General features: G+C 39.7%; 1 protein-coding gene across 4 annotated transcripts in view; it reads right to left on the reverse strand.

Moving 5' to 3' along the window:
• Nucleotides 1–4,347: 4,347 nt before the first annotated feature.
• Nucleotides 4,348–26,807, reverse strand: part of LOC102694173 (exosomal polycystin-1-interacting protein) — a 28,199-nt gene continuing 5,739 nt past the window's right edge. Inside the window, exons 1-2 of one of the 4 annotated variants that reach the window (XM_015363542.2) lie at nucleotides 25,209–25,683; nucleotides 4,348–8,841 (exon numbers count right to left, since the gene is read on the reverse strand). In XM_015363542.2, coding sequence (XP_015219028.2) covers nucleotides 8,150–8,791 — 642 coding nt within the window. In that variant the 5' untranslated portion in view covers nucleotides 8,792–8,841; nucleotides 25,209–25,683 and the 3' untranslated portion in view covers nucleotides 4,348–8,149. Of the gene's footprint in view, nucleotides 8,842–9,223; nucleotides 9,287–11,981; nucleotides 12,044–25,208; nucleotides 25,684–26,807 lie in introns of those variants that run through there. The other 3 variants (XM_069179131.1, XM_015363544.2, XM_069179130.1) reach the window with 3 other exon arrangements.

Here is a 26,807-nt window from a genome sequence, read left to right on the forward strand (position 1 = left end):
TCTCCCAGCACCTATGCCACCTCCAAACCATGAAAGGAGGTCGACTGATGCTACATTAGAGACCCATTACCAATCACGAATCAGAAAAAGGATCAACTGCCCCAAGGCGAGCAACATCACAAAATGGAAACAATTGGATGAAGACCCAACAGGATACTGGATGCAACTCTAGGGGTTAGTTGAACATCAAGTTAATACACCTACAACAAGTCTTACAACTTGACAAAGAAACGCTTTGGTATAGAAGTAAAGAAAGGTAAGATTGGAATAGGAAAGCAAATTAATAGAAAGGAGAGAGACATATGAAGGGCCAGCAGCCATGTTACCCTGCAAATTACAATTGGCAGCCCACTTAAGCTAAGCAGGTTTGATTCTGGTCAGTACCTGGATGAGAGACCTCCTGGGAAAAATTAAGGTTGCTGCTGGAAGAGGTGTTAGTGAGGCCAGCAGGGGGTGCTAACCCTGCGGTCCATGTGGGTCCTAATGCCCCAGTGTAGTGACGGGGACACTATACTGTAAACAGGCGCTGTCCTTCAGATGAGACATAAAACCGAGGTCCTGACTCTCTGTGGTCATTAAAAATCCCAGGGTGTTTCTTGAAAAGAGTAGGGGTGTAACCCCGGCGTCCTGGACAAATTTCCTATGCCTCCTAATAATCCCCCTCTATGAATTGGCTACATTACTTTGTCCCCCCCCTCCCCCCCATTCCGATGGCAGACGGAGCGACGCGCCGGTTGGTGTATTCTCGACAAGCGGACCCTGCTGATGCAGGATTAACGCTAGGATGAGAGAGAGAGACATATGAAGCTTGAGATCAAAATCATGAACAGATAATTTAAGAGAATTGCAGAGAAGTTCCAAAGGAAGGAAGTTTAAGGAAAGAACCCAAGGATTAGTAGAGTAAAAGAACCAACAAAGGATTTAAACATCAGTGAACTGTCCTGGAAAGAAGTCCAAGAAGTGGTGAAAGAAGCAAGATCAGGATCTGCCCCAGGCCCAAGTAGGATCCCCTTTAAGGTATATAAGAACTACCCAATGTTTCTCTGAAGGCTGTGGAAACTATTTCCATCAACATGAAAGAAGAGGACTGTCACAGATGTCGGAAAGGACGAACCGTGGAGAGGCAGGAGAGCGGTAAAAGACCCAATGCGTAGCAGCGGAACGGGGGATTAGCCCGGACTCAGCAGTTCAGGGGTCATATAGAAACCAGTGCCCTCAGGCAGCGGACATGGGGCGACCTGGTGTTAGGCGGGTCTCAGGACATCCGAACGTCAATGCTGAGCGAAGGTGAATGAGAGACTCAGAAATATATAGCCCCAGAGAGAGAGACACCGGAAGGACAGCAAAGCACAGGAAACTAGGGACAGGACAGAGTAGGAGCGCCCTATGGCTGCAGAGTGCGTGACAGGGACAATACATCAAGATGGAAGAGGGCAGAGAGCTGCTTTGTTCCTAAGGAGAAAGACTCCTCATGTATTGGACAGTCTAGAATGATCTCACTTCTTAGCATGGAGGGGAAGATCTTCTTCTCAATGTTAGCCACAAGGTTGTCAACATACATAACCAAGAACAAGTATGTTGACACATGTATACAGAAAGGGGGAATCCCAGGCTTTTCAGGAGACTTGGAGCACCTGTTACATTATCCAGGAGGTGAAGTCCAGTAGAAGAGACCTGACAGAAAAGACAGGCTAGACCTGGCTAACGCATATGGATCCATCCTGCATAGCTTGATTTGGGCTGCATTGGAGCACTGTCTATCTTACACCACATCAAGGGAATAATTATCAGCTACTAGGGAGGAATCAAGTTATGGTTTAAAGCAACATAGTTTACAACACGCTGTACTATCTCCCCAATCTAAATCATAATAGGAATGAACCTTATAATAACAACAGCAGGAGATCAGGCCCGGGGACCTCAATACAATTGGGCACTCACTTTCCTGCCCTTAGGCATGGTTGATCTTATGGTAACAATTACATCTGAAGTACAAGCAAGGTGGTTTTTAAAAGAACTAGAGGATTTGGCAACCTGGCGAGAATGAAGTTCAAACCAAGGAAGTCAAGATGTATGGTGATCTGGAAAGGTGGAGTGACCAATAGATTCAAACTCCAGATCCAAGGTGAAGCCATTTATTCAATTGAGGCAGATGCAGTCAAATGGTTGGGTAAGTGGTTTGGCGAGACATTATTGGACAGGGTAAATGTCAGAAAAACAGAATCGCAGGTAAGTGTGTGGCTGAGGAAGATTGGCTTTATCAACATGGGCTACAACATAGACTCCTGTGGCTGCTAACAGTACATGACATACCCCTGACAATGTGTATGAACAGTTCTTTCCGGACCCTATGCGGACGACACAATCCGAAGAAGTGGGGAAACACTGGGAAAACGTCATGCGGGAATACGGGGCTGAAAACAGGGGGGCGTGTCCAAAATGCGCTGGTGCACGGGGGAGGTGTGGCCGGGGCAAACAATCTAAAAGAGTAATCCTTAGAGGGTATCCAAAACACAAGGGTAAGTCCAAAACCAGGAGATCCATCAAAACTAGGAATTAAAACCAGAAACTGGGTCGGAACTGGCGGACAGGGAACAGGAACGGGAACAGAGATTAAAACCTTAATGGGACCAGGCGCTTCCAGGTCCCGGACTCGCACGGCACGGAAACCAGATGCAGAGCCCGGATGAGCGTCAGCGCCTGGCTTTTAAGGTGGGCTGGGAATAGGAATCAGGTGCACAGAATAAAGTCTAAAGTGAAAGAGCTGGAGCACCCTTAAGGAGGGGGGGCTATAACCGTGACACAATGGTGGAAAGAGTGGAGAGAAAGATGAATAAGCACCTCCAAAAGGCTGGGAATCTGACCAAGCTTCACATCAGTGGGGTTTTATATAAGATCAGGACAGCTCTAACTCCCCCTGTCTTCAGGTGTGGAACAATTTAAGGTGGAATTCAAAAAGCAGGGTGGAGATGTCCTTTAGAAACTCCAGAGATAGCCTGATCAGAGGGGCAGGAATCATTAACAGATCAGGAAATAAGTGGGCTGCTGTGGACTCTTTGACCCAAGCACAGAATACATTAAAGCTTCAGGACATCTTTAGAAACCCATGTCCTGACAGACAAGGTCTGGGAAAAATACATTTACATCAGTGGGGAAAATCTAGATTAAAAGAGAGGAGAGATATGGTACAGGAAGAAGTGAGGAATCAGGAGAAGAAGAGCTGAAGGTCCAGATCAGTGGAGCTGGGGGTGCAGGAAACATGGACAAAGTGGAATCTTTCTGAAAGAAGAGTGACGTGGACAGAATTGTGGAGGTTGGAGCTTTTTGCATCTCTTTCCTGGTGTTCTATTGCAGTCAATGACACCCTCCCATCACCAATAAATCTGTACAAGTGGGGTATGAAGGAAGATCCACTCTGAAGGCTCTGTGGAGAGAGGGGTACCATGGCACATGACATGGTCATGACAAGGTCTTCATGACACCAGCCAACATCCTGGAGAAGGAGAGACGGAAGAAACAGCAAGCTCATGGAGGGTCTACAAACACAGTTGCATTTGTCAGGGAGGGTGAGAAGTGGACAAAGTCAGGGAAAATCAAGGATTATATCCTGCATAAAGCTCCATTGTGGGACATGAGAATAGATCTTAGAGGAGGACTGCAATTTCCTGAGGTTGTACAAACACCCTTAAGGCCAGATGTACTGTAGTGATGTGCCCAGAGGGAAGGAAGTTGATCTTCATTGAGCTTGATATTGTTACAATGAGCTATGCAAACGTTTCAAAAAGTGCAGAGTGTATGCATCTCACAGTGTCTGGGTAGGTGCTGTTACAGAACGTAGCAGTCCTTATCTTAATAGACCTGAGCTGCGTACCAGAGAGGAGAGAAGTAAACAGAGATTGGGCAGTGTGGGAAGGGTTGACAAGGATCTTTAGAGCTTTGTGTTTCAGTCTAGAGCGGGTGAGTGTATCCACATAGGAATATATATACATTACTCTCTCTAGGTACTTCTTGTCCTTGACAGAAGTGTTGCTATACCACACAGTGATGGAGTGATGGAGTCAAAACTCTCCCAATTACAGATCTGTAGAAGGTAATTGCTTCCTGTGACAATCCAACCTTTCACTGTTTAAACTGTAATGGCAACGAGGTGTACCTTAATGACATTATGGTGGAATCCAGGATGACACAACAAAAAATGGAAAAAAAAAACAGGATATACTGTATCAAATGGTTTTGAAGTGCACCTCAATTCCAAAACAAAGCAGATAGGCTGTCAGAAATAGAATTAGAATCATGGTAGTAGTCCGATTGCACGGAAATAGTAATAATTCATACAGCTACAGTTAGTGGAAAACATAATGATTTAATGATAGGAAAATCACTGTTTTCTCTGACATGCACAATACAATAGACAACACAACACAATGTACACAGTACATTACAAAACAGTAAATAATAAATGATGACAATCACACAGAGATAGTACAGAACAATGAACACACAGGACACTAGATAGTAGCCAGTAAAAAGCAAAGAGTGCAGAGGTGCACTGAATTCTGAAGCATTACACAGCTGGCTGATAATTATGCATACTGCTATAGGTTGGAAGCTATTCTTAAGGTCCATGCTTTAATGATGTGGTACCACTTGTTAGAGTGTAAGAGGGAGAACAGTTTGTGGCCAGTATTTTGGGATCCTGAATGATAGATTGGGCTGCAGATTGGTGGAGATCTGCAGTCTGAGGAATCTGAAGCAGCTGACAGTTTCCACTGTTGTGCCATTGATAATGATTGGGGCTTGACTCCATCTGGGTCTCCTGAAGTCCACAAGTCCATATTTTTTTGTCTTGTTCACATTCAGGTTGCTGTCATGGTACCACCTTCTCAGATGCTCTATCTCACTCCAATATGTGTACCCATCGCTGTGGCTGATCAGTCAACTATGGTGACTTCAGAGAACTGGTTTCTGCTGCAGATGGCTGAACAGTCATAGTTGCTGAGTTGCATAAGCCTAGATTCCTGCTCAGGTTTTAAGGACACAAGGGAAACACCAAAGCGGTGTAGGAGGTGTTCAGCTCGTGCATGATGCATTGGTGGAGTTCGTCAGTCTTAAGTTTGATGATCCTTGGTGATGGCTGCACACCAAGGAATGGTGGGAGGTAAAGTGAAAGGAGGAGAAAAGTGTGATAAGAACTTAAAAAGATGTAATTTACATACCAGGAATGCACATATATGCAATAAAAATTAATACAAACTCTTGCCATTTCACAATGTTGAAGGTGCAGAACTTTATAAGGATAATTCTAGTGCTGCCACAGACAGTTCCTGTCAGGTACAGACCTGACTCTTACACATGTGTCCCCCTAAAATAAATGTAGTTCTATTGCTGAAGGACTCAGCAACAGTAAGCATTTCAAAATTATACAGTTTATTGAATCAATCACCACTTACAGGGCCTGTTTTCTTACATTTCTGAAGAATACCCAGTGTTTCCCAATATAGCACTGCAATTGTCATTACACTCAGCTCTGTGTAACCTACAGCAGTGGTTCCCAACCCAGGTCCCTGTGTCTGCTGGCTTTGATTACAACTGAGCTCCAAGTAAACTGGTCAATTAGTATTGGAGATTAGAGATCATATTTACCTTCTATCATATTTCAACTTTAGGTCAACTTGTTTCTAAACTCAGCTCTGAGTTTCAAAAATATATCAAGTGTTTTGTTCACAACAACTTCAACCCTCAGAAATTTAAGCAGCAGCCCTTCGATCTGCTTGCCCTTGTTTCTGGTTAAACAGCTATTAATGTTTACCATTAATTGATTACCTACATTGTTAATCACTCCCACAATGACAAGTAACTGGCAAAAGGCATTTTAGGACAACTCAGAAACTGTTACATTGTTGATACTAAATCCTATTTAATCTTTTTTTAAATTAAAGGCTTCGGAAGCTGTCTGGTTAGACTTTGTCCCCTTCAACTTTGTCCTTTTCAAACAGTTCTCTGTTTTATAAGTTTATTGCTTTCCATTTAATCAGATTAGTAACATGTTTTGTTCCGCAAATTGATAACATTTACAGTGGTTATCAAAAGATTTCAACCCCCTGGATTTTTTTTACATTTTATTTGTTTCAATATGGAATCATGATCTATTTAACTGTGTGTTTTTGCCACTAACTGACAGAAAACACTCCATAAAGTGTCTCCAAGTCTCTTGCAGGCTGCCGAAGGTTTTCCTCTAAGCAATGATGAAGCAAAGCATTCCATAGCATGATACTGCCACCATTATGCTTCACAGTAGAATGGTGTTCTCAGGATTATGTTCACTGTTATACTTGTGCCAAACATAATGCTTACCGTTGAGACCAAAATAGTACATTTTGGTCTCAACAGACCACCGCGTCTTCTTGTACTTGGTCTCAGATTCTTTCACATGTCTTCTGGAAAAGTGTAGTCAAGATTTGATGTGACTTTTTTGTGACTGTCTCATGAAGCAGAAATTTGTAAAGCATTTAGGCAATAGTCATATGCACAGTGTCTCCCATCTTAGTCATTGTTCTTCACAGTTTCACTGTTTTGTCATATTCTCTACATTTTTTTATAATGTACCTTACTGTACGTTGAGGGATATGTGATGCCATGGAAATTTTATTATTCCCTTCCCCTGATCAGTGCTTTTCAATGACCTCGTCCCAGATTTACTTTAAAAATTCCTTTGTCTTTGATAGTTGTTGAAGGAGCTGTGCTAATCAACTGTGGGACCTCCCAGAGATTGGTACAGTATATGTATCCTGAACTCGTGTGAAACATCCTTATTGTGCACAGGTGGACTCCATTCAACAAAATCATGTGACTTCCAAGGACATTTGGTCTTTTTAGGTGTGTCATAGTAAAAGGGGGGAATACTTAAGCAATCACTTATTTTCTGTTCTATATTTATATTTAATTTTGGAGGATCTGTAGAATTTTGTTTTCACTTTAAGATAATTGAGTGTTTTGTGTTGATCAATGGCAAAACTATCTCAAATAAATACATTGTGATTGTATTTATCACATTGTAACAGAGTAAAATGTGAAAAAGGCCAAGGGGGGTGAATACTTTTGATGGCCACTTTAATGCATGAATCAGTCCCATTACTTGCTAGTTGTACTGTGACATCTCTGATACTTTGTTTTTTAAATTTAATAGACTTATATATTGTTATAGTGTTGCTAAGGTTCTAGTACATCATGCATTTACTCGGTGTGTTACTTTTAATATTTACTGCACAGCAAAAGTTAAACTAAATTGGTAAAATATAGTAGATGATTGAAGTCAAATGATTTCCAGTTGCTTTGTTTCTAGTACAAAAAAATAGCAGTTTGGATTTCATTACTTATTTTTTACAGTATTTTGTTTTTATGCAGACAATTTGATTTTCAAACCCAAAAGCAAATACATCAGTACATAGATAAAGCAGTAGTACAATTTTCAATATTATAGATCAATGCTTTTGGCATAAGGCCATAAACAATGCTAACATTTCCAGTTAGAAAAATAACTGATCTACCTAGAAAATAGTAAAGGTCAGCAGTCAGTGTTCCCATTAGGCTCTATTGTCAAGTGATCACGAGCTGGGACACTAGCTAATAATTACAATAAACATCTTACTGTAAAAAATCCACTGTATCATATTATGAAATGTGCTAGATCATCAATATTGTCTGTAGTAAATCCCATAGGAATTCATCAGCATGTGAACGTAATTATTTTAGCCTATGAAGAGGGCCTAAATTAGGTTAGAGTACCATGTGGTTCAAGTATAAAATACACTGAAGAAACAAACACATTTCCCATAAAGTTTGGTTGTATGTCTACAGCCTAATATGTTTGTATTTATTTCATAAAAAATATTATGGTCAGAGTAGTCTGGATCTGAACCTGCAATCTCCATGCAATCTGAAATATCATTAGCGTCTAACTCTAATTCTGCAGCATAACAGTGTCCAGGTTTTCGAAGTGACGTGAATAATTCATAATTGATCAAACTAATCATTGGTTTGTTTAAATAATAGCTCATCAGGTCCCCTGCTGTGCAACATCTGCATTAAGGTGTTAAACAGTTCACTGGCGGCTTCCAAACTACTGAATCTTCAAGGCAGTTTAGCCAGGCTAGTAGATGAAGGTCACTTGACAATGCTGACTTTCAGCTGGTTCTGTAGAAACAGGTAGAGGGAGGTTGGGGAAATATTCTCCAATGGTAGGCAGGTTTTTCACACTGTATGCCTTCAGTAAGGAGATGCCATTTAGCAAAGCAACGTTGAGGAAGGAAACCTGAAATGGAGGAATATTGGACATTTCTTGGGATCTCTCCAGGGTGGTGATAGTGAGGCCCTGCTCAGGAAAACGGACGCCCGCGGCATTGTTATAAATGTGAAGTCTCTTTAGGTCAAAGAGGGTGAGATACTCTGGAGGCAGAGGGCTGCTCCCACAGGCTGCCAGCCGGAGATCCTGCACACAGCTGTGGTTCACTAGGTCCTTAAGCACCCAAGGGTCCTCCACCCAAACCGTCAGCCCACCCTGGTAGGTCAGGCCCACATTCACTGAGTTGAGGCTGGAGCGTGGGATGGTCCTGCAGCTGCACAGAATGTTGGCCTGAGCGTGGCTGCAGTGCTGGATCTCTGAGGCACAGCTGCAGTTGCGGATGCTGTTGTTTCTGTCATACAGTAGGGTGCTGTTGGGGTGCTTGGCTACAGCAGGACGTCCACACAGAGCAGAGATCAGCAACAGAAATGTGAGCCCGACTGAAGCCATTTTGAGAATGTTGTCTCACCTACATCTCAAGTTAGTCAATGGGCTGCTGCCTGACAAAGAAAAAATAGATATTTATGAAGTTAAAATATGTGTTTATGTTTGTCTCTGTGAATGATTTCATTTAAGAAAACAAAATTTTCTATTCTATTCTTTCATTTGTAGTTTCTAATGAACTATAGAACAAAAGGGATGTGTATTGTCCCTGGTATTAATATTGTTATATTGTAAGGTCCAGCATCAGATTATCTTTTGTGCTCTTTAGGTCTCACTTAATTTCAATTAGCTAACATTTCCTTAACTTGTGAAAACACTTGAAAATACAGTATTTCTTCCAGCTCTTTAGCTATTGATGATTAGATATCTTTAAGTCATTAAATCCTTTTGAAATTACTACAAAGGGGCTAAACAAAAATAAGTTCAAGCAGAATTCACTGAGTCAGAAGTTCATCCATCAAGCAGACTGTACACCTGGCATTGTACTACATGGGGTGGAAAAAATAATGGATACATTAACAAAAAAGGACTCAGATTTTAGAGTAATAGAAAAGTCACAATTTAAAAGGATTCTGTTTCATAGAAATACTAATTACCAACATGTTTCTGTAAAAAAAATCAATACTTTAATAATTGAATTTCTAAAGCAATATCAGATGTCTAACAGATTTTGAAAGAGGTCAAATAGTTCTTGCCCAAATTGCAGACACAATTCAGTCACAGAAACAACAAACAGCAGCCATCACAAGTCAAATATCATTCACAGGGACACTTGACAGGATAGCTACTAAAAACACAAAACAATGGCCTCAGAAATTATCACAGAACTGAATCTACACCTCTGTGACCCAGTCTTAACAAAAAATGTGCATTGTAAGCTTCAAACTACTATTTGGGCTTCTATTCAGAAACTGCTTGTAACCAAGACCAATGTGTACAAAGCATAACATGATGTAATGAGCTCAAAACCTGGACTTCTGAGCAGTGGAAGAAAGTAATATGTTCTTATGAGTCATCTTTTACTCTTTTTCCTACATCTGGATGGGCTTATGTTTGGAGGAAGCCAAAGTAAGCTTCCAAACCACAATGCCTCATCCCAACTGTTAATCATGCTGGTAGACCTGTTATGGTATGAACAGCCATATCTTGTGAATCATTGGGTCTTATTATTACTCTACATGGCAGAATTAAGGTCAAGGAACATGAAGTCATCTTAGGCAACCAGATGCACCCTGTGGTGCAAACACTGTACTGCAAAAAAGTGCTTTGAAAAACTACTTATTCCGCACATTAAAGCCAGCATTCCAAAAACACGGGATCCTCTCCAGTTTGCCTATCGCACAAACCGCTCCACAGAGGATGCAATCTCTATAGCTTTACACACCACACTAACCCACCTGGATAAAAGGAACACCTATACAAGGATGCTGTTCATTGACTTTAGTTCAGCATTTAACACCATCATACCCATAAAACTTGCTACCAAACTCAGGGCTCTAGGTTTATATGCTACCCTCTGTAGCTGGATCCTAGACTTCCTCACCAGCAGACCCCAGACTGTCAGGATTGGCAACCTCACCTCCAACACACTCACCCTTAACACCCTCAAGGCTGTGTGCTCAGCCCACTGCTTTATTCCCTGTTCACCCACGACTGTACTGCCAAGTTCAGCACAAACACCATCATCAAGTATGCTGACGATACCACAGTCGTGGGCCTGATCACTGACAATGATGAGACTGCCAACAGGGAGGAGATAAAACAACTTAAAGACTGGTGCCGAACCAACAACCTATGTCTCAACATCAGCAAAACCAAAGAGCTGATCGTTGACTTCAGGAGACAAGAAAAAGTCCACTCCCCCATCTACATTGAAGGGTCTGTGGTGGAGATGGTGAATAACTTCAAATTCCTAGGTGTTCACATCTTTAAGGACCTCACACCTCCAGTCTCATCAAGAAGGCACAACAGCGGCTGTACTTCCTGAGAAGGCTGAAGAAAATACGCCTGCATCCACAGATCCTCACCAACTTCTACAGATGTATGGTGGAGAGCATACTGACCAGCTGCATCACAGTCTGGTACGGCAAGTGCACCGCATCCGACCATAAGGCACTGCAGCGGGTGGTCAAAACTGCCCAACACATCACCGCCAGTGCCTTACCATCCATCCAGGAAATCTACAACACCAGAAGTCTGAAAAAAGCCACCAAAATTATGTCTGACCCCACTCACCCAAATCATAACTTGTTTGTCCCCCTACCATCTGGCAGAAGGTTCTGGACACTCCAGTTGCACACAACTAGACTCCAAAATAGCTTCTCCCCCAGAGCCGTCAAGCTGGTACCCACAATGACTGTACTCCAACACCACTACATACGGTACACGACAACTGAATGTAAGCTGAAATTGTACTTAAAACTGTATTAGTCACTTGTGCACTGTTTTTGTCCTGTTGTATTCTTTCTCTGTTTGCATATTTGCATAGTTTTGATTATATGTTATGTAATTACACTGTTGTTATTATATTACTGTCTATTGTCTTATCTTCTATTTTATTTATATGCTGCACCTGAGTGACTAATGAGAAACACTTTTCATTATACTGTGCACGTAAGTATAATGATAAATAAAGTTGAATTGAAGTTGAATTGAATTGAAATAAATAACACCCCCATACACAGTGCTAAACAGATTCAGGAGAGGTTTCATGAACACAGGATGAACTCAAACACCTTTCATGGCCTCCCCAGTCTTGAAATCTAAATATCATTGAATCTTTATGGGAAGTTCTGGATTGCAGAGTGTGGAGTAGTTTTCTACCTTCCTCATATCTCAATGAACTGGAGACTTTCCTTAATGAAAAAGGGTCCAGTATCCTACAGTTCAAAACGTTGTAACAATATTGCAAGAATGATTGAAATTGTTCTAAAGGCAAAAGGTGGCCCAACTCCCTGTTAGTTAATAAGTATTTATATATTGCTTTGTGCTTCCATTATTTTGTCCAGTATATTTAATATAGCATACACTTTATTTCAAATTTTTAGTGTTGTAAAAATCTTAAATCTTTAATTTTAACCTTTAACCTTAACATTTCTTTAAGGTTTTATTTTTACAAAAATGCAGGACCATGTACTAACTACAGAAACTGTATGAAATTCAAGTTTGTAAAGAAATAAAACAGCTGTCTCCTTACTTTTTTCAGCTTTTGTTCACTTCCCCTCTGGTATGAACCACCGACAACTGTCACACAAGCCAAATCCTAGTCAACAGCTGCCCATCTTTTGCTAGGGTAAGACGGAAGGCTTTCATGTGACAGCTAAGCAGAAACAGAAACCACTACTCTGATCTCTGATGACATTTTCCATGGCAAAAAGGGGTATAAATAATAATGTTCTAATAAAATCTGTGAATTGTTCATTTTTAGAGCAAGTATAAATGTATAAACTATGTAGCTGTTATAGTTTTCCTCTGGTTAATTCTTCTGTCTCGTTTCCAAAGCACATTTCTTTCTTAAGCCAAAGAGTACTTATACAGCCATATTTCAAGGGAAAAATTCAGACGACCCTTACCTTTCACGCTTACTTGAGACATAATGTCTGCTCAGACAAAACAATAAATGTAGTGCCAATTTTTTATTCCTGTCTTGGTTGTTTTCTTGAAAGCACCAGAGGAACCAGACTTCGATACTTTGCTGCCACCTCATGTCACTAGGTCATATTGCAATTAAGTGTTATGAAATCTTAGGCAAGCTGTCAGAAAAGGATCATCTATAAGAAGCATAGCAGACTTTGCAACACAAACGTAAGCACACAGAAACACTCACACCAAGGGCCAGTTTTCCCAGAAGTCAATTAATCAACCAGTATATGAGTGGACTGTATGAGGAAACTGGACCATCTGGAGGAAACTCCTGCAAACACAGGGAGAACATACAGTATAAACTCTACACAGATAGGGCTCCTGTACTGCAAAGCAGAAATGCTAACCACTGCACCACTGCCCAGACAGAATATTTTCTGTTTTAAATACTAATTAAATAGTATTTAAAGATAACTATGTAAAGGTCAGACATATGTCCCAGATCTTGAAGTGAGTCATGAGTTCTGTATGTGGACTTCAAAGAATCTCCTGAACTGACAGCTTAAAATCCTAACCTTTTCAGTTTTGAAATCTAGTGTGAAACCAAAACAAATAATCAGGGCAAAAGTTAAGATCCAGCAATTTTCTTTGTTACATGGTGCCAAAAATGGTACTTTTCTAAAAAAAAGTCTTACTAATACAATTGTTTTATTTGTAATATTCGTTATAAATTTGTTTAAAAATGTATAGTAAAAATTGTAATGCAACATCCCTAGATTGAAATTATTTTGTTGTGACATTTGGTTCTAACATTCAGTTTGCCATTTGATTGTTTCCCCACTTCTTCATTTAGCCTAGAATTTGTAAATAATGTGTCAACATAAATACCCAAGTCTATTTTTTAAATAGACTCTTTTTCCTGTCTCTACAAAGGTGGACCCTGCCACACAGTAATGCTTATTAGCGAATCTTATTTAAAATGAGATTCCTATGTTATGGCAACATTTTTTCCTTTGTAGAAAATCTTGGTCACTAGTACACACTGTAGGAGAGTTTAGCACTGATATATTGGTAGACAAAGCAGACATTAACAGAATCAGAATGCAAAGGGGTCAATTGTCACTTTCAAAGAATAAATAAATGCAGAAGAAAAGTTATGTCTATAAGATCTCAGTTTCCAGTAATATCTCACTACAAAAAGTCTGAGCTGGCACCATACTATATACAGTATTATAATAAAAATTGTAATGCAACATCCCTAGAAAAAGGGAAAAGGGAGTGGTGTGAAAAAGTGTTTGCCCCTTTCCTGATTTCTTATTTTTTTGCATGTTTGTCACACTGAAATGTTTCAGATCATCAAACAAATTGAAATATTAAACAAAGATAACACAAGTAAACACAAAATGCAGTTTTTAAATGAAGGTTTTTATTATTAAGGGAAAAAAAAATCCAAACCTACATGGCCCTGTGTGAAAAAGTGATTGCCCCCCCTGTTAAAACATAAATCAACTGTGGTTTATCACATCTTTGGAAAGCTGAGTTCAATTTCTCTAGCCACACCCAGGCCTGATTACTGCCACACCCGTTCTCAATCAAGAAATCACTTAAATAGGACCTGCCTGACAAAGTGAAGTAGACCAAAAGATCCTCAAAAGCTAGACATCATGCTGTGATCCAAAGAAATTCAGGAACAAATGAGAAACAGAGTAATTGAGATTTATCAGTCTGGAAAAGGTTATAAAGCCATTTCTAAAACTTTGGGAGTCCAGCGAACCACAGTGAGAGCCATTATCCACAAATGGCGAAAACATGGAACAGTGGTGAACCTTCCCAGGAGTGGCCGGTCGACCAAAATTACCCCAAGAGCGCAGCGACGACTCATCCAAGAGGTCACAAAAAAACCCACAACAACATCCAAAGAACTGTAGGCTTCACTTGCCTCAGTTAAGGTCAGTGTTCATGACTCCACCATAAGAAAGAGACTGGGCAAAAATGGCCTGCATGGCAGAGTTCCAAGACGAAAACCACTGCTGAGCAAAAAGAACATAAAGGCTCCTCTCAGTTTTGCCAGAAAACATCTTGATGATCCCCAAGACTTTTGGGAAAATACTCTGTGGACTGACGAGACAAAAGTTGAACTTTTTGGAAGGTGTGTGTCCTATTACATCTGGCATAAAAGTAACACAGCATTTCAGAAAAGGAACATCATACCAACAGTAAAATATGGTGGTGGTATTGTGATGGTCTGGGGCTGTTTTGCTGCTTCAGGACCTGGAAGACTTGCTGTGGTAAATGGAACCATGAATTCTGCTGTCTACCAAAAAATCCTGAAGGAGAATGTCCGGCCATCTGTTCGTGATCTCAAGCTGAAGTGCACTTGGGTTCTGCAGCAGGGCAATGATCCAAAACACATCAGCAAGTCCACCTCTGAATGGCTTAAGAAAAACAAAACGAAGACTTTGGAGTGGCCTAGTCAAAGTCCTGACCTGAATCCAATTGAGATGTTGTGGCATGACCTTAAAAAAAAAAACGGTTAAGGCTCGAAAACCCTCCAATGTGGCTGAATTACAACAATTCTGCAAAGATGTGTGGGACAAAATTCCCCCACAGCGCTGTAAAAGACTCATTGCCAGTTATCGCAAACGCTTGATTGCAGTTGTTGTTGCTAAGGGTGGCCCAACCAGTTTAGGGGGCAATCACTTTTTCACAGAGGGCCATGTAGGTTTGGATGTTTTTTTCCCTTAATAATAAACCTTCATTTAAAAACTGCATTTTGTGTTTACTTGTGTTATCTTTGTCTAATATTTCAATTTGTTTGATGATCTGAAACATTTCAGTGTGACAAACATGCAAAACAATAAGAAATCAGGAAGGGGGCAAACACTTTTTCACACCACTGTAACTAATAGTCAGAAAAATTGAATTGTCCACATTCGTGGCTACAACATACCATAGACTACTTACTACACACAGCTACACAGGAGCTTGGAAAACCTTCCCACCCTGAACTCATCTACTGTACATGTAAGCTCTGCACCTGGTTGATGTCATCTGTAACCATGTCTTCTCTTACCTAGAGACTAACAGAAACACTTTCAGATGTGTGTAAAGCACATACAGTAGATGTCTCTTTTGTATAAAAATGTATGTGCATAAAGTAGACTTTTACATTACAGCGAAATTCTTATTCACAATGTAGATACAAAAGATTTTTGAGGAAATCAACAAGACCTTGAAACAGTTAATAAATATGCCATACCACCACCTTGACACCTAATAACCGCAGAACAATTTTCTGAAGAATAAGAATTTCAGTAAAGAGTCTAAGCCTGGCAGCCTCACAAGAGCAAGGGAAATACTTAATTAAACTGTATCATACTGTGTTGTACTATTGTTTATTCTACTGCATTATTCTATAATGCGACACTCTGTACACTCATAACATTCTCCAGTACCATTCTGTTTTTAGAATAGCTTTGGCAATACTTAAGTAATGCTATGCAGTAAGTCTTGTATTGAACATTGAATTCCTTCAGTTCAAGAATCTTACACTTGTTTCACTATGTGAATATTAAAACATTTTTTGAATGTAGCTACTGAATGGAAATCACTTTGATAGGTGGTCACCCTGGCCTTGATAGCTCAAATCCTCACATATCAGAGCAAAGAGTGAGCTCACAGCTGACACTTCATTTTTAATTAACTGAACCTGCTGCACCTTTAACTCTGAACAAATCAACCATTTTTACCAATTCTGGAGTTAAATTTATTTTAACGGGGAGGAAGCAAGTAAAGAATATAGGAAAGGGCATCAGCAAGCCGTGAAACAAAACTGACACATTGAACAGAGCAAAAACAAAAGATCAATTCAGGGCAAAGAGGGAAGAGAGGTTGTTAGGATAGGGAAGGAAATGTTTACTAGACCAAACCAACTGGAACATTGCTAATGTTTTCAGGTTTTGGGAATTGCATGATATGCTCTATGCCTTGTGTGCAAGAGAATGGAACTGTAGATTTCCAATGAAGTAAAAAGCAGGCAACATGCTAACACAGGGGAAGAGACATCCAGCATTTTAAATAACTACATCGAGAGGTTTCCAAATACTGACTCTCTCACCTCACTTTAATGTTTCAGCTAGTACCTGTCCCAGGTACTGTCTTTATGCCGCACTCTTTACTTCTACCAGAGCTCTTTTTAACATTCACACATCACTCCTGTGTCATCACACTTGCTCATAGGCATCTTATGCTCCATCACATCACAAAAAAATGCTAAATATTTAGTCCATCCCTCAGATACTGCTTTCCTTGCTTTTTACTTCTCACTATGTTCTGCTTTGACAGTTTCACAATTTCTGATTTCTTGCGCAATTCTATAGTTTTCTCTTGTGATCATTTAAAATCCATTATTAGAAGCTGCTTCCCTGCCTCCAATACTTCCCTGTGAATACAAGGAAAAGCTGGGGCTTTGTCTTGGATTAGCTGCCAGTGCATAAGAGGGCACTCGGGCTCACAACCAGAAAGGGGCAACTTCGAAACTCCCACAGAGAAAACAGGGCCCACAGAGAATGCCCATGTGAATAAGGGGAGCAATAAGGCGGTGTGGTGGCTCTGTGGCTAAGGATCTGTGCCTGTGGCTGGAAGGTTACTGGTTTGCATCCTGCAGCTGGCAGAGGAATCCTACTCCATTGGACCCCTGAACAAGGCCCTTAACCCCAGCTGCTCCAGGGGTGCTGTACAATGGCGGACCCTGCGCTCTGACCCCAAGCTTCTCTCTCTGTCTGTGTGTTTCATGGAGAGCAAGTTGAAGTATGTGAAAAGACAAGTTCCAAATACAAGAAATTGTATAGAGCCAATAAAGCGATCTTAATGCAAACATCACAGAAGTTGCCCATCTGGAACAGAACCTAGTGCTCAGGAGCTATGAGGCAGCAGCACTAACTGACATTCCTGGATAAATTCTTCTTAGCATCTTCAAGCAGAGTGGTTAAACATTTATAGATACAGATGTTTACAGATATTCAAAACTGTCAAAAAGCCAGATAAATGAGAATGCCTAAGCATGTATTGTTCACGCAGATCAAGTTTGATTTGATCTGAATATATACAAGTACTACAACCTCTTTTAAGAACGTCATGTAATTTGCCAAACACTTTATAACAAACGGCGTCACCAGAAGCTGGAGCCTACCTAGCAAGCAATGAGTGCAAGGCAGGGTACACTCTGGACAGGGCGCCAGTCCATTGCAAGGGAAGTACAAGCCAGGACCTTGGTTTAATGTCTCATCCAAAAGATGGCACCCACTACAGTGTGGTGTCCCCTCCCCTATACTGGGGCATTAATAATAATAATAATAATTAATAATTGCTTACACTTATATAGCGCTTTTCTGGACACTCCACTCAAAGCGCTTTACAGGTAATGGGGACTCCCCTCCACCACCACCAATGTGCAGCATCCACCTGGATGATGTGACAGCAGCCATAGTGCGCCAGAACGCTCACCACACACCAGCTATCAGTGGGGAGGAGAGCAGAGTAATGAAGCCAATTCATAGAGGGTGATTATTAGGAGTCCATGATTGGTAAGGGCCAATTGGAAATTTGGCCAGGACACCGGGGTAACAACCCCTACTCTTTTCGAGAAACGCCCTGGGATTTTTAATGACCACAGAGAGTCAGGACCTCGGTTTTACATCTCATCCGAAGGACGGCGCCTGTTTACAGTATAGTGTCCCCATCACTATACTGGGGCATTAGGACCCACATGGACCGCAGGGTGAGCGCCCCCCGCTGGCCCCACTAACACCTCTTCCATTAGGATCCATACAGACTGCAGGGGGGGCACCACCCACTGGTCCCACTAACACCACTTCCAGCAGCAACCATAGCTTCCCAGGAGGTATCCCATCCAGGGACTGACCAGGCTCACACCTGCTTAGATTTGGTGGGTAGCCAGTTGAGAGCTGCAGGGTGTTTTAAGAATGTGAGGCAAGAAACTATATTGATATAAAATATGCATCACAAGCACATCTACATATGTAATGATCTCTTCTTTATCACTATAATTAGTTGAAATCATGAGCTGTTCAAGATCAGCCTTCCTCAGTTCAATGAGAAAATCTGAAAGTTAAAAGAATAGGAGGGACAAGGAGGTTTAGAAGGACACAGGTGATTAATATGTTTTGAATAGACAGCTATGTTAGGATCACAAGAAGCACCTGACTTGGTATAAATTTCAGACTAAAATGACTAAATATGTGAGGTTGCAGACTTTCAAAGCTGGTTGAATTTATCATCAGCAGTGATTATTAAATACCATTCAGTTTGGAACCTCCTGTTATCCCATGACTGAACACTGGGACCTGCTCAGGTAAGAATAAGATATGTGTTCCTCTGATGTGTCTACCTGCAGAGCCACAGATTACTGATCAACGTTGTATCTCCACAGCATCTGATTTGCAGAGTAACTATTTCTAATGTCCCTGTGAATCTGCAGGAGCCGGGCAGGTCTCACAGGATACTAAGAGAGCCTTCTCTGTCCCTTCACTGTTATTTGTGATTTTAACATGAGCAGTTTAATTAGTGCGATTATGGCATGTGCAGTTCTCCCTGCCTCTATCTGGGTCTGAGGCTCCAAGCACACATAGCACCACTCCCTAAATAACGTATAATTCCACCAGGCCAAAAGACCAGGTCTGCTACACTGTTTAGATTTCAGATTAGGGTGATGCCTCTTCTTTATTTTGCTCAGTGCACTGAGCAACTGTTAAACAAAGAAAGTTTGATTGAGCTAGCAAGTAGTGTCTTTATGAAGGTCAGTTATGAAGGCATAATGATCTATTTGTTGCCTAAGATCGACGAATTCAGCTTGGCGGTTTAATCAACACTTGTATATTTGAGCTGTGTAGGCTATCGTGCAAATTGAGATTTTTATTTTAAATGTTAAAATATACATGCTATGTAAAAGCATGAAGATAAAATTCATTGGTTACATTATTATAAAGGTCTTGTAACTGACAGACATGTTTTAAAGATATCTTACAAGAAAATTTCAATATAGGATATTTTAAAATCTGAAAATAATTCAAATGTTCTGCTTCTTTATACCACATGTATAATCATAAATCTACTTATCTGTTTCTGTTAAACATTTTTAAAAAGTAATCAAAAACTGAAATTGATGTTTGATGTTCATCAATTCATTCATATTCTATATATACAGAAAAATTAAGAATCCCCTAACAGAGACGTATGAACTGAAATATCTTTCTGCAACAGTGCAAAAATGTGTGACTAAACATTCACTGTATGGAAGAGTTGTTTTTCTTGAGAGATGGCATTCACCTTTCCTGAGGGCTTTGAATTCCTCAGATACACTCCCAACAATCCCTGGACTGTTTACGCTCTCTCACTGGCCTGAGGTTAACAATGCAGATTTATGGCAACAATATTTGTACAATCTCTTTGGGAGTAACTCATTCCAGCACTGACTTTCAGCTCTACTACACACCTGAAATGTGAGAAAGAACCATGCAGCTTTATGCATGAAGCTGTGACAAATTAATACTGTATTGTGCAAAGCTGATTTGGTTATTATTTATCATAAAAGGTCCTGAACCAGAAAAGAGCCCTTGCTATACTTGTGCTGGTTAGTTTTACGGCAGGCCTGAACAAAAAAGCTATTACAGACTGGAAGAGAGAAAACCAGGGAATTTTCTATTACTGTCATTCTTCTTTATTGGGAAGTCTATTTCTGGACTGCTTTTTTATGTTTTCACTAATCCACCTCTGAAAAGATCTGGGGTCAGTATAATTGTTTTCTGTAGGTCTTATCTAGCACATCTCACAACACACCCTGTTGTAAAACCGGAGGCCATTTGTAAAATGTTTGAACAGTTGGTTACCAGTTCTGTTTCATTGCTGTTTTTAAATGTTTGTATCATCAATTTTGGAATCACGTTTGTCTTTATGTGTCATCTCTCTCTGACAGGTTATGCACCCACACAGTGGGAAGGTGGCATTGCTGAGACTCTCCTTTGAACCCCTATCCATCTAGCCATTCCTGTTCTGACACATTACAAGATCTGCAGTGATGCACAAGAGATTCAGCACCAATTGGAGCAGGAGTGCATCACTCATTGTCGTCACAAGCTCGATCACGCCCAGTCTGGCACTTGGAGTCTATGACCATTTTATTAATTTTCAGTAGATGCTGGTTTTATGAAAGCCTAATGAGATTTTTTGGCCTTTCATCGCAGAAATCAATTCATCTGGGGACCACAATCAAAACACACAAAGCCATCTTTATGACCCAGAAAATAGTGTACTAAATCATATATTGTAAATTGGTTCATTACAGAACTAAAATGCATTTTATCCTCTTGAATGAAATACAGATTCTAATATAGTATATGACATTTGTTTTAGAATTAAATCTTTTTTTTAAACTTTAGAATTTCTAAAGTCCTGCAAACATTTGACTTATCAACAAATACAAAACAAAGATTTTGTTAGAATATGTGTGACTGAAAAAAGACAAAGAACTTTGAATATTAAATTAGTTCAAGTAGGTAGCTGCGTCAGCGTGCGTAGGCTACAGAGGAACAGGTAAAGGTTTATGCCATGCTGAAAAGAAAATAATAATTATCCGACAGTTTCCCTTTCTCCCTCACAACTGAAGAAGGCTTTACAGCACAAACATTGTTTCTCTTTTCTTTTCCGCATGGAATACACCCTTACTCCCACTAAATGAGTTATCATAAAAAGAGTTACAAATGAGAAGAGCCCCATATACTGTAGCTTGAAACCACAAAACTGTGAGCTCCCAGACACAACCACATTTACTGCATGTGGAATAAAGCTATATTGATTATATCAGTTAAAGAAAGAGTCACTGTAGTTTTTGAAAAAGAAATTCAGAAAAACAAAAACATCCTGTTCCATTGTAAACTGTGATGAGCTAATTAATCTGCTACAGCAACACTGTGATTTAACATTCTGTACTACAGAATCACACAGATAGTTTAACTTTAACTCTTTTTAATACAGTGAACTTTCAATGCTTTATTTATAAAAGGTGTGTGAACCTTCATTTTCAGTGTTACTGTGTGCATGAAGGTGAACTCCTGTAAGTACTTGATGCATGCTTTATGGATTTTGATTTCCTCTTAAACTTCGAAGGATTCCATCAGAATATTTGGAATTCCGTGATAACTGGAAATTCATTCCAAACTGGAAACTGGAATTCATTCCATTAATTTAGTATCTTCTATAATCTAGTAAATTCTAACATTCTGCTTAACTAGTTCTAATACAAACTTCTTTTAAACAACAACTCCCAGTAAAGAAAGAATCACATTTAGAAAGTACATTTTAAATATTACAAGATTACAAAAATTATAATAATATTATATTTTAGTATATAGTGGAATACATCACACAAAAACATAATTTAAAATGCCAAATATTATATATTATTAAAATCAATTGCATCTTACAAAAATTACAATTGATAAATTAAAATGCACTACTGTATTTGTATTGTCTCCATAACTGAACAACAATCTGATAAATCCTAGAATTTATTAATGCAAATATATTTTGTATAATTCATAGAACAGTCACAAGTCTGCAGTCTTGGTATGTGTTTAGTTATGAGTGTATTTCTTTCCTTTATCTATGTGTACTACAATTTTACACTAAATCTTCTTCTCCCAGTCCAATCACTATGCTGTAGCCAGGCTTTCATTCTGTGTCACTATTTAGGGAGGTAGGACTGGTATCAACAGTTTCTCTTCAGTTCTTCATGTCAAAATCGAAAAGGGCATTTCTGTTTTGGTCCACCTGTTGATTACTGTACAGCTACAAGGCTAAATGATGTAAAGTCAGCTACAGTAGATGGTCTAGCTAGAGACTCAGAACCTTTAGTTTAGTTGCTCCTTTAGCATGAACTGAATGGTGTTTATTTATATTCACCAAACCCATGAGGCTGTCTGAAGTGCTACATTAGCCAGGACTGATGTTACCTTTAGCAATATACCAGATGCACATACATCAGCAATCATCCTTTTTTGAGTTGATTTACATCTGTCATTTTTCCAACAGAATAGCTCTGGACTCTATAATTTAGAAGGGGAGGGGAATTTTTTAACAGAAAGAAAGAACCAGTGCTAGTTTAGCTTAAAAGTTTAGAGATCATCCTTGAATCTTGGCTAAGGCTCATGTTGGTTGACTGTGACTGTGATTCCTTAAGTGGATGGGCTTGAGTTAAGATATTCTCAGGCCACTCAGATCAGGGCATGGAGCATGTGATGTGCTGAGCTGTGAGCTTGATGGGCTGTCAGGGTGAGCTGCACTGCGAGGCCTTGCAGTTTGGAGAATGTGGGGTTATCCTGACAGAGCACTTTGGATAGGAAAGAGCACTTTGCTCATTCATTGACCAAACAAGTCAAACTGATAGTTATTTGGGCTGCATAAAAAAAGTCCGGATGGAGTAATCACATTTTAGAGGCCAAGAACATACTTGGACACACCAGATAGGTAAAAAATAAAAAGTGGTCTGCATACCTTATAGTTAAGGTGTCTTAAAGGTGCTGCATTCTTAGGTCTTCTAGGCTGTTGTAGCACATAAATCACTGCAATTTCCAATTTAATGTAATTCCCCTTTATATTTATGGAGCTGGTTGTCACAAAAAATATAACTTTTTTCCATTGGTGTTCATAAAGCATGCTGTATTAAAATATGAAACATCTTAAAAAATCAGGCACTCTGGGTTAAGATAGCGGAGGGCTTCATCCTGCTCACTTGTGCTTGATTGTGACTCCAACTGAATTTTTAAACTAGGGTCAAGCTCTCATGGCTCTATACAATGCCTTGCTTAGCACTGCAGTATGATGTCTATTATTCATTGTTCTAAGCAGTGAAAGGCTTAGTGACAAACCTTTTTGAAGGATTATGCATGCTGGCATTCCAGACTTTTCCTGAATACCTGTTGTGGAGTGATGGGTGGGGGTGGGGCTGAATTTCCATGTATCACTACTAGCCTTCCATGGGCTGTGCTCACATGAGTAATCATTTACAGATTTGTCCCAGAAAACCTGCTGAGTACAGCCTTCTACAGGTAGGTGATGACCCAGAACGCAAAAGAATGCTGGGTAATTACTCATTAAGAGTATCTGTTTAAGCCATTTAATAGTTATTTCTAACTGGAAAATGAGCTATTACTAGTTGCAGTAGTTTTTTTTACAGATGTCTTACATCTTATTTACATATTTATATTAGGTATTGGAATGTAAGTACAACTATGCTAGTCATGACAAATGAGGTTCTCTAAAATAAAGTGGCATTGACATGAGAATAGTAATGTTTTAGTATATTTGTAAAGGATCTTGTCTTGTTTCTTTCAGAGGAAACAATGAGGATTTTTTTTAACTATAACTTGATCTGAGTTCCTGAGGCATTTCTTTGTATTAAACAGTACAAAAAACCATAAGGAGGATAAGGATTTATCTTTTACTATTCTCATGTGTTGAAGGTTGAGTTATGTATTCCAATTACAAGATTTAGCATCTACTACAGAATGTGTTGGACAGAAAATAAAGCCTAAGCACATGTTGAAAGGATGAATCCTGGTGACAGAAGTAGACCCCAGAGGACACAGACACTGCAATGCAAGAAGTGTTGTGGTTGGGCAGACTGTGAGGTACTTAAATATGAATAGTACAGTACTCATAAAAACTTTTTGAATCCTAATCTTCATTTTTTACAATGTAAATTAAACTTTGTTAATTAATCTAAACTCAGATTTGTTGGAACTGATTTATGGGCAGTCCACATTCTCTGTCAGTGCCAGGTTCAGACTGTTTAGACTGTCCTAGAACAGCAGTATAGCAGAAATTGAAAACTGAAGTTACCTTTGTTTTTCCTGGCATTTGCAGTTTAGAGGGTGGGTTAATCAAGAACTGTCATGACATTGTTACACCCTGTAGAGCTCAACTCAGGAAAAAAACGTCTCATGGTTATCATCTATGAGATTACCAAAATGTTTATTTACTGTATATATAGGATAAATTAGTTACAGTTTAGGCAGTGAAAAGCAATTACAGTATGTGCTATATGTACATACCTCAGACAAAGCTTTGTCTCATGAAACAGTTGTGGTCTGGATAGCCTAAAGCAATCAGTGCTTTGAGCACTTTGATATACAGTACTATGTCCTGTTTCTGGTCTGCTCCCACCTTTACTCTGGTCATTTTCAAGGCTTTAGTTATGCATATTAATCCATTCTGAATTAATTTCACTACAATCCATTCTGAATTAATTTCACTACACTCACTTTCCTCTTTCCGCTGACGTGTTTGTGAGAAGTGCAGTGAAAAGAGGAGGACAGCATCACGGCACACTAGCGAAAATACAATGTGCTCCTCCTTGGGTTTATTAGCATAAAGTTGAGTACATGCACAATGCTCATGGTTGTGGCAAATCTAAACAATTCCAACAAAAGTTCGAAGATCTAACTACATTGTCAATATCTCGGATCACAGTCCCAGATTTATAAGAGTCAGCGTTCTTTGCTCTAAAACTTCAATGGAACAAAATGAGGAATGAAGATTCGCGAAGGACGAGTCTGCTGATGCTTTCATTGAAATGTTGTGATAATCCATAATTCCCGGCCTTCACATTGTGCCCAGATCAGATGCAGTGAGGAAAGTGGCTCCAATTTAATGAGTTACACACAGACGCCATAGAGGTTCTGAGTTCAATGTCTGGGCAGGAATTTAAAAGTAGCAAAAATATGACCACACCTATATGAATTTCAAATAAGAATAAATAACATACCTGTGAAAGAGCTGTAGTTCTTTGGTCCAGCAGACAATTTAAAAAAAAAGACTTTCTGGTTATTTCTCTGGTTAATTCTTATGATGTAAGCTTGAAGAATCTCTTGGATGGAATGCAGCCTCTACATTTTCTCAGCTCATGCTTTTCTAGGGCCAGCAACTACCACCCCCCTATACACACACCTCTCTCTCCAGCCCTCCTTTTTGGTATCCATAGCAACCACAAGTGCAGCTTGTGGCCTACTCATTTCATTATTAAAACAGCAGGACAAGTAGTCTTTGTACTGTTAGACTCCCGGAGAACTATTAATTAATTTTGTCACAATAGTGGGAGAATTTAAACATCTTGCTACTTTAATTTGCTCACCACAAACAACAGCTAATTTTAAAGTACATAACACCATATTACACATATACACTATAAACTTTCCCCTGTTTCTTTTACTCCTGATTCTTATGCTAGATGGAAAGAAAGATTTAATTCCTAAGGAATTGCAAAATAATGGTTGCTGAGTGCAATATTTCCCCCTGAGTTTCTACTAGTGGATCTGTACTTTCTTGTTGAGTTACAGTACCACAACTAGACAGCTTATAAAAACATTAAACCGAAGAGGCTGGACTCCAAAACTACATCCGCATAAGTCCACTCTGAAAAGTCTGTTTTGGGGGAGAACTGGAATATGATGCACAGGGGTGGAGTGAGGAAGACATGAGAATCTGAGAATGGGCAGAGGGTATTGCAAATGATTAAGCCCAAAATATTAAACAGCCTTACAATCTTTGTATATACCAACCAGTCATGTTTTTAGTACTCTATTGTGATTCAATGTCTGTGTTTTCTTTTCTGCTAAAAATGTGACAAATTGTCTAGCGATGTTAAAATAAGGTGGCAGAATGGAGGTGCTGCTCATATATTTAATCTTTAATCGAGGTCATTAAATTTCTCTTGGCAGTGTTGTAAGAGTAGTTTTGCATCTTCAGCTGTCACAAAGCGTTAATCAGGACCCTGTGTAGATGGCAGAATCCGGAAGGGAGTGAAACAGACACGGGGAAGAGACGACAAGGAACTGGGCTCGTAGATGAACAGGGGTGCACTGGTCCTCTGGAGTGTGTGGTCCAGGCGAAAATCCAAAGGGAGTCAGAAGGGAAATCCAGAGTGAAAGTCCAGAACCAGGTAATCCATCCTCGACAGATACGACAAAAGTTAAAACTGGAGCAAACTAAGGTGGAATGATGGTAGTATGGGGATGCATAATGAGTGAAGTTTATCTTTGTTTTGTTGTAGCCTATTAATTGCCCACTTGTAGTTTGGAAACAAGATTCTGCTGACTAAGCAAAGGACAGAAGGGAGCTGGCTTGCTCCTCAGAATTTTGTAAGTAGAGCACTACAAAAATGCTGATTTTGTAATAAATGCTTAGAGAAATACAACTTGTCTGCATTGATGCTCTTTTTGAGCTGTTAATTTAAAACTTCAAAAATCTGTTACTCATCTTTACTGATTAAATCTCTAAACAATCAACCATCTCTTCTCTACATAATATTTTTATTGATTAGTCAATCAATCAATTTGGTACAGTTCCCCTAGCACAACTTTTCCAT

This window comes from Lepisosteus oculatus, chromosome 15, assembly GCF_040954835.1.
Source record: "Lepisosteus oculatus isolate fLepOcu1 chromosome 15, fLepOcu1.hap2, whole genome shotgun sequence".
In the NCBI taxonomy this organism is placed as follows: Eukaryota; Metazoa; Chordata; class Actinopteri; order Semionotiformes; family Lepisosteidae; genus Lepisosteus; species Lepisosteus oculatus.